Source organism: Leptinotarsa decemlineata, unplaced genomic scaffold, assembly GCF_025532065.1.
Source record: "Leptinotarsa decemlineata unplaced genomic scaffold, Ldec_3_MD MMD2_tig00000882_RagTag_RagTag, whole genome shotgun sequence".
Classification (NCBI taxonomy): domain Eukaryota; kingdom Metazoa; phylum Arthropoda; class Insecta; order Coleoptera; family Chrysomelidae; genus Leptinotarsa; species Leptinotarsa decemlineata.
The window spans coordinates 12008707-12027660 of NW_027412556.1; the positions used below are offsets into that span (position 1 = coordinate 12008707).

Genomic DNA, 18954 nt, shown 5'->3' on the forward strand with positions numbered 1-18954 from the left:
ATAATTTGTGTTGTTTCTGAAAAAATGTAATCGCCTAACAAAAAACGAGCCATCAAGAGTGTATCATTATATAACATTTTAATGAACTGTACTACTACGTATAATACCAAATAAAATATGAAAATAAATTACAAAGAAGTCATGTTCCAGTTGCTACCCTAATTAAAACTAATTATAGGTATGACACTGGCCGGCAAGGGGCTTATCGTAATTCAGTAGTAATTTAGTCGGGAGAGTCTATACCTGCGCGATCACTGTTTTTTGCTTTTATCTAGGTTTCTATAGCTGAAAAGTTAATGCAATTTTTTACATAAAATTCGACTCAAATTATTTGATCCATTTTTTTCAATAACAGAAAATCGACGAACAAGTCAAACACATTTATTCCTCTCACCAACAAACTAAACATGCTAAACAGCAGAAACTATGAACATATGTTCCGAGACGAATATACCAATTTTTTGCGGAGGATCTTTAAGACATACTCATGTTGGTGCTGTGATATGATATTACAAACTGAGCTCAATCAACAAACTTTTTTTGAAGACAAGATCTCTAGAATCTAAAAATCTCACTTGCGGTGCAGAATACCGTTTTGGGGAGCATGCTGTCCAACTTTATCCAAAAGTCTACTATAGGAAACCTTAAACCAAGAGACTCCTGTAGAACCTTCTTCAAAAAACATAGTATTCTAACGGTAACTACATTATTTATACTGGAATCTGTGTGTTTAATAAATGAGCATATATTAAATTTTGATGCATCCTCTTCCCATTATTACATCCAAAACTGCAGACACACTCTGAAACTCACTGTGCCAACTAAAAATATTACCAGAGACTCCATATTTTACAACGGTGGAAAAATGTACAATCATTTACCTATGGACATAAGATCTGCCAATATAAATGACTTCCAATTCAGGAAGTTAGTCAAACAATTTCTATCTGATAGACCCTATTATACTTTTTATGAATATTTTACTCATTAAGGAGCTCTTAAGTTGTTACTTTTTATGTCTACTCTTTTATAAACTTGACTTTTACTTTTTTGTATCCTCCATTTTAACATAGTTTGTACCCATGCACCATTTATATTTTTAATTCAGTAAGTGCGTTATGCCATTTTTTAATTATGTACTACCCAAGCTTTGTCTACAAGATTATTCTTATGATAATAAAGCATATTATTATTATTATTAGTTTAGCAAAGTGCAAGAGGATTGAAATAGAACAATAATTCCGAATATCAAATAGATCTCCAGACTTGAGCATGGGACAATCACCTGATACTTTCCATAATTCAATGAAGATTGTAAGTAAAGAATACACCAAAACACTGATCTAATCTTTTACCAAAAAGGATATTTCATGAGAGCCATAAATGTATTTTTTTTTTTCATATTACAACGAGGATTTTATGTGCGCTCTGATGATGTCTGTCACAAAAGTAGATGAAAAGTTTGGTACTGCAAGTCCCCTTCGACTACGGCCTACCAGTCCGGATTTTAATTTCTCTAATAAACATTCAATATTATTATATATACACATAAAGCACTTTGTGCAAAATGTTTGCATAGTCCAAATCTTGGGACACTAGTAATTGAAAGACTTGAAATATCAGGTCCTGAGACTGGTATTCAAGTGGGAGATAAATAACCAATTCAAGTTCCAATAAAGAATATACAACAACTTTAACAAAATTTATTTATACATTTCTGCTCACGATATTTTTATAAAAAAAATGGCAATATTGGCAGCTAATCCACGCACTACCCAATTACATAAACAACGAAAAATACAAACAACATTCATTATCCATATAAAAATTAACGAAAAAAAGTATATCAATTCTGAACTAAAAAAAAATTCTCTTTGAATAAACCTATTCAGATTAGTATAAAAAAAAATCGAACCATTTTAGTGCCTTATCGAAAGATACTAAAACATTGGACATTTAGAGGGGTACAATACAAGCTGCCTCTTAGAATATTCAATTTAGTCTTACACCTAAGGAAAACTGTACAATCTTGAATAACCCTAGCACGAATGAATTTACACAATTAAGGTGCACGCTGTTATAAAGTGCTGGTGCACCAACTAAACTTTTACCGATCACCGTCAACTAACGGCGTTAGTCCGTTTCTTGCCCTGCTCTTTAACACAGTCAATGTCAGTTTTTTTGCCCTTTGCCTGGGCCAGCATCATCACGAGCTTCTTCGGAGACTCGCCCACTATCCACCCATGCTGTACAGGCCTGTCTTCTTCGTCTTCCAGCTCGTCCCGTGAAGACCTCACCTCGATGAGGTCGTTGGCTTCATCCTCTGAGGAACTTGACCAGTGATATAGCGGATCGGGGGCAGCTCTCTTTCTCCTATTCGATGTGGCAGTGTCCGCCATGGCTGCAGGGTCGTGGGACTTGCTCTTCTTTCTCTCTGTCAGCTTTTTCTTGTGAGGCTTTTTGCTAACAGATTTCGGTTTGTCAAACACCTCCTGATCTTTTGGCTGTTCCTCGGCGATGGGCGGTTCAACTGCTGGTGATGCCTAGAAACAACATAAGGGTCATAATTAAAGGTAAATCTGGAACCTATGACGTAGAATAAATCTAAAAACTAGCACTTTTTCCAGTCACCAGAAATGCAATACTCTTATCAGCGCATTTCACCAACCAAAATGGTGTCTTTCGGAAAATAGTTCTCAGAGCAGTGAGGAATTTGACAAAAAATATATTCACTAAGCGAGCCATTAAAACTCTTTTCAAAGAACACGCAGCATATATCTGATTTCGAACAAGACCAGAAAAATCTCGTGTCGCTCAAAAAGCTTTGAGGAACGGCTATAGAATAAATGAAATTCTCTGAAATTGTTGAGATTAGTATATGACTCTAGATTTTTGGATGCTTTCGAAAGTCTCTGGAAATAACAAAGTGTGGCATTAGAACTATGTATGGTGACAAAGGTCTTATTGCAAACAGCCCATTGTTTACTTTTTTCATGAATCAACTCTGTTGAAATTCGCGAAAAACTTCACGGGAAAATTTCCCTGATAGCCCACTGACTAATAAGATAGTTTTTTTTCTTTATTCAGAGGAATCGGGCAAATTTCGGATATGCAGTTGGTTGGTACCTCGTCCACTAGATGGAGTGACATTTTGTTGTTCGCTCCAACTTAGAAAGAGGAATGAAAGAATTGCGATTTTCAATTATGGAATATCATTGACTTTAGGTCGATGAGTGGCTAATGAGTCGGAAACAGGTCTGCATGTGTGCACGTTCCAAAATTGGAGGTCGACTCTTTGAGTTGTATTGCCAATTGCATTTGCAGAAAATTTTCTGTGAAGATTCCGACGCCTGTCGGATATAATCCAACGCCGTTCAACTGGTATTAGCCAGTGGAGTAGTTGTTTTCTGATAGGCGTCAGTCCATTCAAGCTACTGTGTAGGTATATTCGAGACTGGCTTGAACGTTTAAAGTTCATTTCTTTAGATACTAACTATGGCCAGATTAGAGTCTAAAAATAAAATTTTGAGACTTGCTAACACTTACAATGTGGATTTAGAACTTGTTAATTCTTCTCTGGAATCGTTTAAAAAGTCTTCGAAAAAATTGTAATTGATTGGTTTACTTTTGCTTTTCTTTTTTTATTTTTTCCTTACATCTAGCCGATAGTTATAGTGTATATGTGTGAATTTGTTACTTTTTGGGAAAGAAAGTTTTTGGCTTTCTACTACTCCATCTTGATACAAGTTTCGGGGAATTAATGCTACTATTGATTATTTTGTGAATTAGCGTAAGATCTGATTCTAATTTTCTATGAGCCAGAATATTCAAGTTGAAAAATCCGAAAACTTTCTTTCCCAAAAAATTTGTCACTCCTGAAAATATAACCCTTTCAATTGATTATTTTGTAATGCCCTAAATAAATAAATAATTGGGAAAATGCTTGTTTAGATTACGATCATTAAAATAATGATTCATTTACTAACAGGTATACAGCCAGTAATAGAAAAATATAAATATACTAGTTCAAGGCGTAAAGAACATAGAAAATTGAAAAGAAAATATATATGTTAATTGCGGTTTTATTTGTAATTTAGGTTATGGCACAGTGTTCATTAAAGATATTGAACATTTTGTAAATTGGGAACCTGATGAACAAATTAGTATGACTGGTGGGATTACAGAATATTTCTTGTTGACTTGAGACTAACCTAGCTGCTAAAAAATTAATCGTTTTCATCAAACGGGGCAGTCAAGCTACCCATTCAACTAGAAATAGTTCAAAAGACCCATGTAGGCATAACCTCTTTTGAGATAATAACCATGACATTCAAAGAAGTACAACTTTAAATATTTCCTCTACATTCTATGTTGTCATTAATATTATGGTATTAAAGTGGTGACCAAAAACTGTTTAACCGTTCATTTTCCAAGAAACATGTAATTTATTTATAAAAGTGAAATTGAAAGTCAGTAATAACACAAACAGTAAACAAGATAGTAACAAATATTCCATTCCAACATAATAAATCACGATTCCCAGCACTTTCGTTGAAATAAATTCTACTGCTGAATTAACGTGAATCATCTCCAAAAACTTCCTCTGTGAAAAAATTTGCACAAATATATCTCAGATATAATTCAATGTCCATCGCGGTATTAGCCAGGGTGTTCCGCCAGACTTTGGCAGATTGCACTGTGTAGGATTGTTGTAAAAATTGAATGTTCCCAATTTACTATTTATATTAATTTTCTTAGTAGGTCTGTATCTCTAGTCGATACAGTCCTATTTAATTTCTGTTATTTAAAGTAGAACTCATATGAATGACATCTGATTTTATTCCACAACGAATGTTTGAAATACAAACTGAGTGACGAAAAGTATCTTCTATATAATTCAGTGTTCATATCATATAAAAGTATTTGTTTCGAAACAAAGTTACTTCTTTGCATGATCTACACATTCGCGTATAGAGTTTCTTATTTTCAAATTGATTACTTCCTTCTTTTCTTTGGAAGATTCCCTCAACTTTTTTTTTTGTATCGAGATGGAGTAGTAGAAAGCCAAAAACTTTTTTTCCCAAAAATTAATCACTCCTTAAAATAAAACCCCTTCAATTCAAACAATATTCTTCTTGGCTGGGATTAAATCAAATAGGTGAATGAATGTCATTACGATGTCATCAATGACATAAGCAGATCAAGCTTATTCTGTGACATTAAAAATCCTAATTCATAAATGAATTGTGTGTATTTTCTATAATGTTATCCAGTTTGGTACTGAAGAGCCTTAGGGCAAGTGTCTTAAGGCGAAACATCGATGTATACCAGTGAGGATGACAGTGTTCCATGTAAGTGCAATTTGTTACCATTCATTTAAAGTAGAACTCATGTGAATGATATTTGATTTTATTCCACAACGAATGTCTGAAATACAAACTGAGTTAAGAAAAGCATCTTCTGCATAATTCAGTGTTCATATAGAAGTATTTGTTTTGAAAGAATTTTTTTCTTTCGTGTAATTCAATGTTTATATGAAAGTAGCTGTTTCAGGAGGACTTTCTTTCAGTTTGTGTCTGAAAGTTACTTCTTTGCATGATCTACACATCCATGTATAGAGTTACTTATTTTCAAATTGATTACTTCCTTTCTTTGGAAGATTCCCTCATCTTTTTTTTTGTATCGAGATGGAGTAGTAGAAAGCCAAAAACTTTCTTTCTCAAGAAAAAATAAATAAAGGACACCTTCCTCATTTGTAACAGAAATATTAGAAGGCAAATTTGTGTTGAAGTATTTGAACATTTTTTCACATTCAATTATTTCCGGGATCCTATTTGTGTCAGAGTCATTTCATAACTGAGGAGTCATACAAAATTTCTTTGAAAACGTATCAAAGCTAGAAAAATCACTTCTTGTCTTTCTGAAAGTATAATAAATGTTTCTCAAACCACTCCTCAAGAAATTTTACACATGGTTGCCAAGTTTTCTATAGTCATAGTCATAGATCTTTATTTGCTCCAGTTACATATAATGAACATATATAAACTCCGAGGAGTGTGGAACATGTCAGTAGTAAATAACAACTAAATAACAAAATCAAAGTTTTACATTCATATTCAATATTATCTCACGAGTGGTTGTAAGACACAAAAAAAACAATATATACAAAAATCAGGCATATGTAAATAACATTCATATAGTTAGCATACTATCATTTAAGAATTCCTGCAAGCTATAATAAGGTTTTTCTATGAGATAGCTCTTCAAACGACATTTCATTGTTGAAATTGGAAGATTTCTTAGAGTGAGTGGAAATTTATTGTAAATGTTTATAACGCTATATTTGACATTTCTCTGTATGTATGTATAGTTGCATTTCTCATTTCTAAGATCATTCTTTGTTCTGGTGTTGTATAAGTGATCCTTTTCACAGTTAATGAAAAGTTCTGATTTGTTTTCCGTTACAAATACTACTGCTTCATATATATAGAGATTTATCAAAGTTAAAATGTTGCTCCTAATAAAAGCTTCTCTGCAGCTATCGTTATTTTTTCATCTTATAGATATACCTAATACATTTTTTTTGTAGTATGAGTATCCTAGAGATACCAACAGAGTTTCCCCAGAATATTATTCCATATTTTATTCTAGATTGAATATAAGCATGGTATGCAGAGAGGGCAGCTTCAGTTGAGACATGTTCCGACAGTATTCTCAATGCATAGCAATATTTTTTGATAAGTAGTCTATGTGATTTTTCCAGTCCAGTCTCCTTCTATCAAGAGTCCCAAAAATTTTACCTGATTGCATATCTTTATATTTTGATCATTACATTCAAAGGTATTCAACTCTGGCGAGGATCTATTTGCGAAATGAATTATTTGAGTTTTGTCAATATTAAGTAGTAAGTCATTTGCTGTGAGGAAATTGTTCAATACATCTAGCACATTTGTTATCTTTGTCATGACCAACTGAGAGTTCTTTTCTTTTACGATGACCGATATATCATTAGCATATAATACAATATCTTCATTAGCTACATTTGGTATTTCATTTGTGTACAATATATATAATAATGGACCTAGGATGGATCTCTGTGGCACACCTTTTTTTATCACAATTGATTCTGATTTAATTATCCCCGAGATGTCGTTTTCAATCACATGTTGGGTTCTGTTTGTCAAATAGGATTTGATTAAGTCCAAAGATGTGCCTTTGATTCCATATTTATCAAGTTTGTTGCATAAAATTTCATGGCTGACACTGTCAAATGCTTTTGACAGGACAATACATAAAGTTACAGTACAATCATCTTTGTTCAAATGGTGTAAAATTTTTTCTATGGCTTGATATATTGCTTGTACGGTTGATTTACCTTTACGGAATCCATTTTGTTCTTTTGCTAACAACACACTATCATCTAAAAACTTGAGTAAACGTTTATTCATGAGCTTTTCAAAAATTTTACTGGGATTTGGCAATAATGATATGGGTCTGTAGTTAGTTTCTTCATCTCTGTTTCCTTTTTTAAATATAGCTTTAATAGATGCCACTTTCAGTACTTGTGGGAATATTGCTTGTGAGAAACATAAATTTATAATATAAGTCAAAGGATAGGCTATGATCTCTGCTGTTTCTTTCAATAGACACATAGGAATCTGATCTTCTATGGATACTTATATGCTGACTCTCTCCATTTGTATGGAAGAAAAAGGTTTGTCTTTCAACAAACCAAGCCGAAATCTGCTGCTCGCTGCCCATCCAGCCAAGAATTAAGAAATCTGGCCAGGTGACGGTGGATACTTGGTAGTTTCTCCCACCAATAATAGTTTAATGAATCCGGGCCTGAAGCAGCAAAGTTCTTATTACCCAAAAGGGATCTTCAAAGGATTATTATCAATATTATATTATTGTTACCTCAGCGACCTCCGGTTCTGCCGCTCTCTGGGTCTCCAGTATCACCTCGAACTGAGATTCATCGGAGCTCCAATACTCCATGAGAACGTTCTGCTTTCCGCTCGTGCACTTCCTTTGGCTTTTGCGACTGGCCACTCCGATGCACTCCTTCAGTTCTTGCTCGAGGTTGATGCAGTTGTCTTCCTCCTTGCCGTTCTTCTTGCTCGAGCGTTTCTTAATCGTTTTGTTCAGGCTGAATTCATCATCGCTAGATGCGGAATTGGTACGGGCTCTTTTTTTGCCTGGAAACGAACAATAAACATATAATTTAGGAGAAAGTAATAGCTGATAAATCAAGTTGGGTTTCATTGTGTTAATTATTTCTTAGAATTGGTGACAAATAATATCAGAAGAGGCTAGAAGACATTACAATACAGATTTTCTCAAACAAATGTTGAAATGTCTAAACAAATATCAGATATTTTTCAAATATAGTCAGTGGGCATACTTGAAGACTGGCTATAAATCAAATCATCTAAAGGAACAATTCGTTCAGACCAGTTTCAACTACCTACACTGTAGGTTAATGAATCCTGCACTGACACCTGTCTAATATCCAATGCCCTTCGTGGTATTAGCCAGGGGAGTAGTTGTTTTCTGACACCTGCACTGACACCTGTCAGATATGATCCAACGCCCTCCGTGGTATTAGCCAGGGGAGTAGTTGTTTTCTGACACCTGCACTGACACCTGTCAGACATGATCCAACGCCCTACGTGGTATTAGCCAGGGAAGTAGTTGTTTTCTGATAGGTGTCAGTTCATTAGAGAGAGAGAGAAAGAACTTTATTGTCCAAAGAACAGAATTCTTGTTAACAAAGTTTAGAAATACATTTATTTATGTACACATATATCTATAGATACACACACACACACACACATATACATATGTAACACAAAGGGATCAATTCAAAATTAAATAAACACCTTAAAATAATAAAACCAAGTAAAATAATATAAAGTGCGTATACAAATGATTGCAATGTTAGTCAAAATCTTCATTATAATATTCGTCTAAAATATAAAAAGCTTTATTTAGCAAAAAACATTTTACAGCACTTCGAAAATTTTTATATGAAGAAGTGGAGCGAAGATATACTGGCAAATGATTGAACATTTTCCTTGCATTGTATATTATGCATTTTTTTATTAATGCGCTTTTAGGAATGGGTAGTGCTATTAAGTGGCTATTATGCCTAGTATTATAAGAGTTTGTTGAATCACTGGTAGTATTAAATTTTTTGTGCATCATACACACACTTTTAAGGATAAAAATGCATGTCAGAGTCAAAATTTTTTGATCAATAAACAGGGGTTTACAGCAATCTCTCGGTTTTGCCTTACAAATATATCTAACCGCTCTCTTTTGTAAGATAAACACAGACTGTAAGAAGAACTGAGAAGCATTACCCCAGAAGCAAATTCCATATCTTAGGCGGGATTCTATTACCGCAAAATAGACTGTTCTTGCAGCTTGCAATATGAGTTCTCTGGTAATAACCCTTAAAACATAGCATCCCGAAGCCATCCTATTACATAGATTAGAGATGTGGATATCAAAGGATAGACTATTATCTACATGCAAACCCAAGAATTTACTTGATGAGACGGAGCTAATTAAAGTATTCCCTAGAAAAATTTCATTTAATATACATTTAAAGGTTAGTATGCAGGTTTTTGTGGTATTGAATGCCAGTCTGTTAGCATCACACCACTTTTTAACGATGTCTAGATCAACCGATATATTATTATATAGTTCAGTATTGTCTTTTGAGTGCCAAACAATAGTAGTGTCATCAGCAAATAGAGTTATTTTTCCTTTCGTATTGATGAGAGATAGGTCATTTATGAAGAGCAGGAACAGTAGTGGACCGAGTACTGAACCTTGCGGAACCCCACAAGATACCAACAGAGGTTCAGATCTCTTATTATTAACCAATACACACTGGGTGCGATCTGACAAATAAGAATGAAACCATTTCAACGCTACATCTCTAAAACCTTACGTTGTTCCTTTAGATGATTTAAATATCAGATGTCATCCACATGATTTCTGATTCAATACCATTACAGATATTTGGAGTACAAACTGAATAGGAAAGTGTCTTTTATAAAATTCAATGTTTATATAAAAGTAGTTGTTTCAAGAGGATCATTTCTTCCAGTTTGTGTATGAAAGTAACTTATCTGCATGATATACACATCTTTGTAAAGAGTTTATTTTGAAATCAATAGATGTCTTCTTTTTTTTGTAAGTTTCCCAAATTTTTTATATGAAGATAAAGAAGTAGAAAGTCAAACACTTTTTTCCCAAAAATGAATCCCTAAAATTTAAACATTTTGAATGTTGAATGTAACAGTTGGGCTTTCCAACTTACAGGTCACTGTCATTTGAATCATCATATGCAGAGACTCGGACTGTCGGAAGACAGTGTGTGTCGCCTCTGTTTGGAAAATGTTGAAACAGCAGAGCGCATACTTTGTACCTGCCCCGCTGGGGACCGAATCAGTTTTTTAGTGTTTGGCAGAGCCGTTCTCTTACCATCTGACCTGAAAGACCACTCACCATACAAACTAATCGGCTTTGTTAGGAAGCTGGGTTTATTTGGTCGAGTGTGAATAGGTGTGAGCCACAATAAACCCTTGCGGGTTGCGGTGGAGGGTCGAGTAGACCCACTCACTTTAGGCCTAACCTAATATGTAAATTCAACGTAAATAACGTCTTTATTATTCTCAGATACATTTGTTTTTTCGATTGTTTAATCAATGTTGATTAAATTGGGGTATGCAGCATATGAATGAATCTACGACATTGATTCCAATATTTTATTGTCATCATCAGGAAAAAATGTGCATGGGATTGTTTGCAAATGGTGGAAAAGTTATGCTCACATATGAATATTTCCACGAGACTAATTAATACTTCAAATAGTTCGATTATTTTTCATGATAATTCTATCGAATATACAGAAACAACAACATTTTTAGGTTCATACATTGATGAGACATTGTCATGGAATAAAAATTGAAAAAAAAAATAGAAAGAAAATATTTCCTTTTCTTGAAATTTTTTAAAAGAGTAGAAACTTGATACCTTTAAAATTTGAAAAAATATGTATGTATTTTAGTCTCATTTATTCCAACATTGAACTTATATAAACCAACTTATTGATCGGACCTAAATTTATTCTATGAACTCAAAATCAGCTGCTCGATTCATTCTGTTAAAAATAATACAAAGGAATCAAACTAGAATTTTATTGGAATTGGCCACAAGACAAACCAAATTACTGTGAAAAATTAAAATACAAACAAATTTTGGATGTGATCATTATATATTATTCAATTTCAAAGAAATTTAAAAAAAAAAGCACTATTTCATTACAAAATTTAAATGTCAATTGAAAAAAAAATGATTAGTGGAACTTTGTAGTTTGCATTTTTTTATTATACTTGAATTCGTTTTCAACATATACTTTCTATAACCAATCTCATATTTGACTGCATTTCATTGTTATCTTTTTTCAAGATGTGTAATGTGTTCATTGTCAAATATCTTACTTCTGATATTTACAATACTTTGTAGTTAATTTTAATCCCTAATTATGAGAGTTTATTGTTTCTTGGGACAATGAACTGAACTGAATTATTGATACGAATAATCAAAATAAAAGTTGTTGTTGTTGAAATTTTGCGATTGCAAAACGAGAATATTTAAAATTGAAATTTATGGTTATAATTTTTAAAGGTCAATTTGACCTTGAAAATTTCTCTGCCTCATTTTCATTTGGAGGCAGTAGAGCAACAAAAGAAATCCATAAATTTAAGTTTTTATTCGATTGGCCAAATGCACTTAAATGAAAGCAAAGGCTATGAATTAATACAGCACAAATTAATAAAGAGATACGGCAGAAATTGAAACAAAGTATATTTACTGCTTCAAGATCAAATATCTTTTTTACAAATCCCACTAGCTGAATACAAATAAAATTGTCACTAACATCTTGACAATTTAAGTAAAATACAAGCTGATGCAAAATCTCAAAAATTAACGTGTATACCAAATATACAAGCTTTTAGTTCAGAATTTATAAGACGGTCTGCATATCAATGAATGTTTGATGTTTTTCCTGAATGAGTCAATGTTTTGATTGATTTCTTCAACATACTCAAATAAATGATTGTACACACCATTATAAAAAAATAAATCTTCAATTCATTAACGCTTGAGAAAGCTATTGTATAGCGAAACAAACGTCGCGGTTTTTGTAAAACCCTTTATAGTGAAAGTCATACAATAAACTGTATTAATGAGTTTCAATCTCCAATCAGCTCAGAGGATGGAAAAGTTAGTTTTAATAAATTATTTCTATTGCTAAGACTTGTGCAATACTGTGGAGTGTTATTTTTTTTACTTGAATAGCTCAAACATTTCTAGTTTATCCAGCACAGAAGTATAAGAAATTACTTGTTCTGAGAAGAAAAATGACACTGTTAAAGGTTCCTCATTAGCAAGTGTCTCATATTTTCCAAATAAATGTTGAAAAGATTGGCTATCTAACTTGGGTCAGGTACTTTCATTTCTTCAATAATATCGTATTTTCTGCTCTCCTTTTTTTCACAATAATCCACACCGGTTGTTTGATGTTAACTAGAAGAGTCATTCTAACAAACATGAACATGAACATAAATATGTCTAAATATTTTGTATTTTCTTTGTAGATAGTACAAGTCTCTTAAAACACACATATCCCTTTTTTTTCTTTTAATGCCTATGACATTGGACTCAAGCCAATACCAATTTTTTTCACAAACTCTAATCAGGCATTTAACCGTTTTTTACCGTTCAGTTCTTCTACATTTCGTTTAGGCGTAATTTTTACATATTATTAGGATAATTCTTTCACATCGTTTCTGTATCGAAGGGTTTTTTCCCGTTTATGCCAATAAAAATTGAAAGCTTTTGTTTATAATTCGAAACAGGTAACTGACAAAATGTATTGTTACACCTTTGATGAAAATTCTATGGAATGAAACTGCAAAAATATACACACTTGCCCTGGTGTTGTCCTTAATTTGTTCCTGGTACAAAAAAATCAAATTCTATGCTTCATTTCATGTGAATGAATTATTTGTTATTTCAATCGGAAGATCATGAACATGTCAAAAACTTGAAGAAAAAAAGCTCTCCGAACATGTTAACAATTGCCACATAACTATGTTTGCAGATGATATCACAATGACAATCACTGGGTCTACACTGGAAGATGTATTAACAAGAGTCAAAGAGGTTATTGATAGATTTAAGTCATGGTGTGAATGCAATCATTTGATATTAAATACCTCCAAATCTGTTTCGATGAAATTTTATAATAGAAAAAAAAACATTCCAGATGGAGTTGATATAACTGATGGAATAGCCATGGCACATGATGTTAAATTTCTAGGAACCATGTTAGATGCATCTTTAAATTGGGATTTACATATTGAGAAGAAACTTAATGCATCATTCTTCGCGATTAAGCAGATGAAATTGCTTGTAGATAAAAAAATCTCTTAAGAATATATTTTGCAATGGCATTTCCGCATATTTCCTCAAATATAATGTCATGGAGGTGTGGTAGAGATTTTAATAGAATATTTGTTGCCCAAAAGCGCATTATAAGACTGATTTTTGATATGGATTATCTTGATAGCTGCATGCATGCATGCAGTTCCATATATTCATGCATGCAGCATGAATATATGGAATATATATTCATATATTCCATATATGCATGCATGCAGTTCCATTTGAATCTATATATATATATATATATATATATATATATATATATATATATATATATATATGAAATCGGAAGTTTTCACGGATAGGAATATGCTGAACTGGTTTTCCGGGTATTTGATCCGTGTATGTGATATTATCTCTAATTTCACCGACGTTTCGACAAAATCTCATTTGTCATTATCTAGGTGTGCTGTTACGTGTTCAGAAGTTTTGTTGACCTTGCTCAACTCACTTCTTACCATACTGATAAAACGGTATTCGTTACGTGTTCCGATATAGAGTGTCCATAAACTCTCTACTACCTACTACTTAAGTGTTGTTGAGTTTTACCTGAGTTCTTCTTCTTCTTAGTTGACCTCATCTCCGTGAAAACTTCCGATTTCATATTCGATACCTTAACGGGGAGATGAGGTCAACTAAGAAGAAGAAGAACTCAGGTAAAACTCAACAACACTTAAGTAGTAGGTAGTAGAGAGTTTATGGACACTCTATATCGGAACACGTAACGAATACCGTTTTACCAGTATAGTAAGAAGTGAGTTGAGCAAGGTCAACAAAACTTCTGAACACGTAACAGCACACCTAGATACTGACAAATGAGATTTTGTCGAAACGTCGGTGAAATTAGAGATAATATCACATACACGGATCAAATACCCGGAAAACCAGTTCAGCATATATATATATATATATATATATATATATATATATATATATATATATATATATATATATATATTGAAATGTGTGACTTATGTAAGAAATAATCTTGCATCTTTTGAAACGAATGCTTCTACTCATAATTATCATACACGGCATGGTGGTATGTTAAGGATACCCTCACACAAATCAAAGAAATTTAAAAATTCTCCAATATACAATGCTATCTCAGTTTACAATAAATTACCTGATTCAATCAAGGAGTCAAAATCATATAAAATCTTTAAAAATAATACGAAACTATTCTCAATAACAAAATGTTTTTTAGTTTAAAAGACTATTGGAGTAATAATTCCTGGGAATAATTCCCAATGTAATATAATATATGTATTTGTTTTTAAATTGTAACATTTATATATTGGATGCCATGTTTTATGTTTTTATATTTATATTTCATTATTATTCTTTAATTTGTTATTCAAGTATGACTAACTATTATTTTTATTCTTAATATGTATATAACATATATTACAATTATTGACTTACCACCATATGTACATTATGTACCGAAAATGGTTAATAAAATTATTATTATTATTATTAATGGTTGCTTGATACGTTCAATACAGTCAAAACATAGACAGTATGGTTCAATGTGAATGAAACTTTCATAAAATATTTCAAAATCATTACCTTTCGCTTTAACTTTCTTCTTATTATCCGCTTTTTTAAGGTCCTGTTTTTGTTTGGGAGTCGTTTTATTGACACTACTACTAGCGCCCTCTTTGTCGCTAGTCCTATTCTCGAGCAGCTGGTCAAAAAGCACATTTATTTCCGTCTCAGACAACCTTGGCTTGCCCTCGTTCCTGATAACCTTCTTGCAATCCGCGACGTAGCTCTCCACCAGTTCTTCATGGTTCATAATCGGTATATCCCGGATTTCCTCGTCGATGTCTTCGATCTTCGTTTTCGCAGCCGTATTCTTGAAGATCCTCCCCATGATCATGCACTTCTTTTTGGTGATGTTTTCCTGCGTCTTCGGCTTCTTCGCAGGCGGCAGGGAGGAAGTGCTGGAAGTCACAGATTCCGGCCCCAAGCTGAAGGTGTCCAGGTACTCTCTGCTGTCAGTTTCGCTCTCGAGCTCATTGGACGGTTCGCCATTCTTCAGGGTTCTGAACGTTCGGTAGTCCGGTTTCGTGAACACGTCAGTCCCATCTTGGGTTTCTTCAAAATCGTAGACGTCATAGTTTTTGCTATCACCATTCTTTCCGCTACCAGGAGACAGGACCTTCTTCTTGTTCACCTTGAACAAGAGATTACTACCCACTTGAGACTTCTTAACAGGCTTCGATTTTCTGGGGGCTTTTACTGGGAGAGTGGGGGATCCAGTCAGTTTGTCTGATTTAAGGTGACTCTCTTTGGATAATTTCCTGGGCTTTGGGCTACTGTTGAGGACCTCTTCTAAGTTCAGTTCTTCGGTAGGGATGGAAACTTTAAGGCCCTCGAATACTTTTCTAGCACCTTTAGTGATGACCCTCTTGGGGTCATTAGAGGAACCTTCGGAACTCGTATCTGTTCTGGTCTTCTTTGGAAAATTGCCGACATCCTCGGTAGAAAAACCGGTTCTGTAAAAAATGTCAAATTATAAGTTACATTTTTGTGTCTTATGTAAGAAAAGAAATGTTGTCAATTTTTACACTCAAAATTTGTTGTACACTTCACTTATACAGTGTGCATCATAAGTGTTACCCCCTATCTATCTCGTTACTGGACTCTTCTTAGAAAAATCGCAGAGACACGTCGATTTTTTATTTCTACAGTGTACATTTTTGTATGAATAGTTCACCCCTAATTGCATCCCTTACTGGAGAGGAGCAACCCTGTCGAATAATTTAAAAAGCATGGGGTGGTGAGTGAAAGGGGGTTTTATTCTCTATTCAACCTTGCAAAGAATTACACCACAAACAGGAAGGCAACTAAACTAACACTAACTTTTTCTGAACTAACACTAACTTTTTCTGTTATTACAGTTAATGTTCAAAATGTTCCCCGTTGACCTCCTGGCAAAAGTAAAGTCTATTTTTAGTTTTAGTCCTGACGCTTTGCAAAGTATCGCGTGTAATTGATACACATACTTCTGTAATCCGCGCACGCAACTCTTGAATAGAGTCTCGTAGATTTCAGGCAACCCCATAGGAAGAAATCTAAAGGAGTTAGATCTGGTGATCTTGGAGGCCATTCCACAGATCCTCGGCGCCTGATCCATCGTCCTGCATAAACAGTATTCAAATAAGTCGTCACAGCAATTGCAAAATGAGGAGGAGCCCCATCTTGTTGCAGAATAATGTCCATGTCAAATTCCTCAAAGTTATTTTCGACAGTTGCCACCTTCAGTGGATTTATCACTGTTTCCAGCAATTCCAAATATGGAGCACCTGTCAGATTTTCCTCAATGAATAACGGACCTATAATGTAGTCACCCAGTATTCCTGCGCACACATTAACTTTTTGGGGAAACTGGATATGAGTTTCGCGAAAAAGTCGAGGATTTTCATCGGACCAGTACTCACATTTTGTCTATGCACGTGACAAATGTGTCACGTGAATAAATGTGTTTCAAATAGCTGGGATTTTGCAAAATATTGTTAGAGATGACGTCACAATATTCTAGACGGTGGTCTGGATCATTGTCTGTCAGTTCATGCACCATTTTTAGTTTGTAGGGATGATATTTATTTTTTCCAGAACTCTTAAAACTCTCAATACCATCATCTGCGAAATCTCACAATTCAAGGCTACAGTTCTACTCAATGAGAACGGATTATTCACAAAGTCGCTCATAATGTCCACTAGTTTATCTTCCTCTGTAGTTGATAGCCCAGAAGGTGTTTTATTTTGCACACTGCATAAAATTTTTCCACTAACTGTTTGAAATAATGTCTATCAGTTGGGCGATCTGGAAAAAGTTCATTGAGCATTCGTACAGCTTCATGATAATTGCGATGAGCCTTACCAAAAAATAACAATTGCTTCGCATTTCTCATTTAACGCAGGTTAACGCATTGTTTGAAGATGATGAATAGCAAGCACAACTGAAAGATATACACTCTCTCCGTGATATCAGTTTCTTGCTTTGACCATTTATCCGCAAACACGTAAATGACGCAATAAGTAAATGACAAATACGTCGCACTTGACGTCTGAACCAAAACAGATATCATACAGGGCCGAATTTTCAATTCTAATGGTGATTGCGTTACGTTAATTGTCGTTATTCCTAAACAATCATAACTATTGAATTCGTATAGCAAATTTCAATTCCTTTGGACGGTTGAATAGAAAATAAAACCCCCTATCAAATGAGCTATCAGTCCCCACTCCATGCTATATGAATTTTTCGAAAGGGTTGCTCCCCTCCATCAAAGGGTGAAATTAGCAGTGAACTGTTCATACTCAAATGTACATTGTAGTAATCAAAAATCGACGTCTCTCGGCGATTTTCCTAACAAGAATCCAGTAATGAGTTAGATAGGGGGGTAACACTTGCATATGCATATAATACAAATAATAATATTTATTAATCCCCAGAAACATGTACGTTTATAACAGAAATAAAAATTAAATGGTTATTGAACAAATTATTCAAATGATAATTTATTAGTGAAATATAATTCGGATTGTTTTTACATTTATTTTTGAATTTTTCTGGACAATTATATATTTCAACGTCTAAATTAAATATCGAAATTTGTGAAATAATCCATAAATAAAAATATTTTTCAAGTTCAACTTTTTGGAAGTTGTGAAAGTTAATGCTTTTTGGCTACATTTCATAAACTTTTTTGAACTTTGCGATACAATAATCTTTCGTCTATACTCCGTCTATATACTTAGCTAATTCATTATTATTCTTTTTTCAAAAGTTACTTAGTCTTACATGAAACCATATTGCCTGTTAGAAAAATAAACAGTTTTGAATATCACTAAATCAAATTATTTGATTTTTCACTTACACGCTTACTATGAAGTTATAACAAAATTGTTCGTGGAAATAGCAGTTACTGAAAAAGGTAGTACTTTCGTTTTGTCACATGCAAATAAAAGCATAAATGAAAAGAAGATTGCGATAACATTTTTCAACCAACTCATTATTGTTTATTCAACTATCCACCAAATACCCAAATTTTTTTATTTCCTAATATTCCCATTTAATGGTTTGAATTTTTGTTGTTGAAGCAACCGAATCGGACGTCGAGTATGTGAGCCAAAAAGTCGTTTTTTACCGCTCCACTAAAGCTATAAATATTGGTATACAGTTTCGGAAGTTACGTTTTTTGGAAAACTTTCTGCTCTCTAAAGATTTTTTTTCAAATTTCAAATATCTGCAATAATTTTTGAGATATTCGCAAAAAAACGATCACCTCTTTTTTTATTTACCTAAATTGTTCATGAATATTACTGAAGTTTTTTCCCAACACCAAACCCGTTATTTTAGCACCTCGACACGTGTTTCGATCACCAAGTGATCATCTTCAAGAGGGAGATCAA

The 18954-nt window shown here is 33.5% G+C and overlaps 2 protein-coding genes across 3 annotated transcripts in view; one reads left to right on the plus strand and one right to left on the minus strand.

Annotated features, from left to right (window-relative positions):
• Positions 1-18954, plus strand: part of LOC111511973 (uncharacterized) — an 88017-nt gene that overhangs the window by 29639 nt on the left and 39424 nt on the right. The window lies entirely within an intron of this gene.
• The window catches only part of LOC111511950 (uncharacterized), a 54124-nt gene continuing 36859 nt past the window's right edge, over positions 1690-18954 (minus strand). The window contains 3 exon segments of the mRNA XM_023168033.2: positions 1690-2543; positions 7918-8198; positions 15100-16031. Coding sequence (XP_023023801.2) covers positions 2121-2543; positions 7918-8198; positions 15100-16031 — 1636 coding nt within the window. The 3' untranslated portion in view covers positions 1690-2120.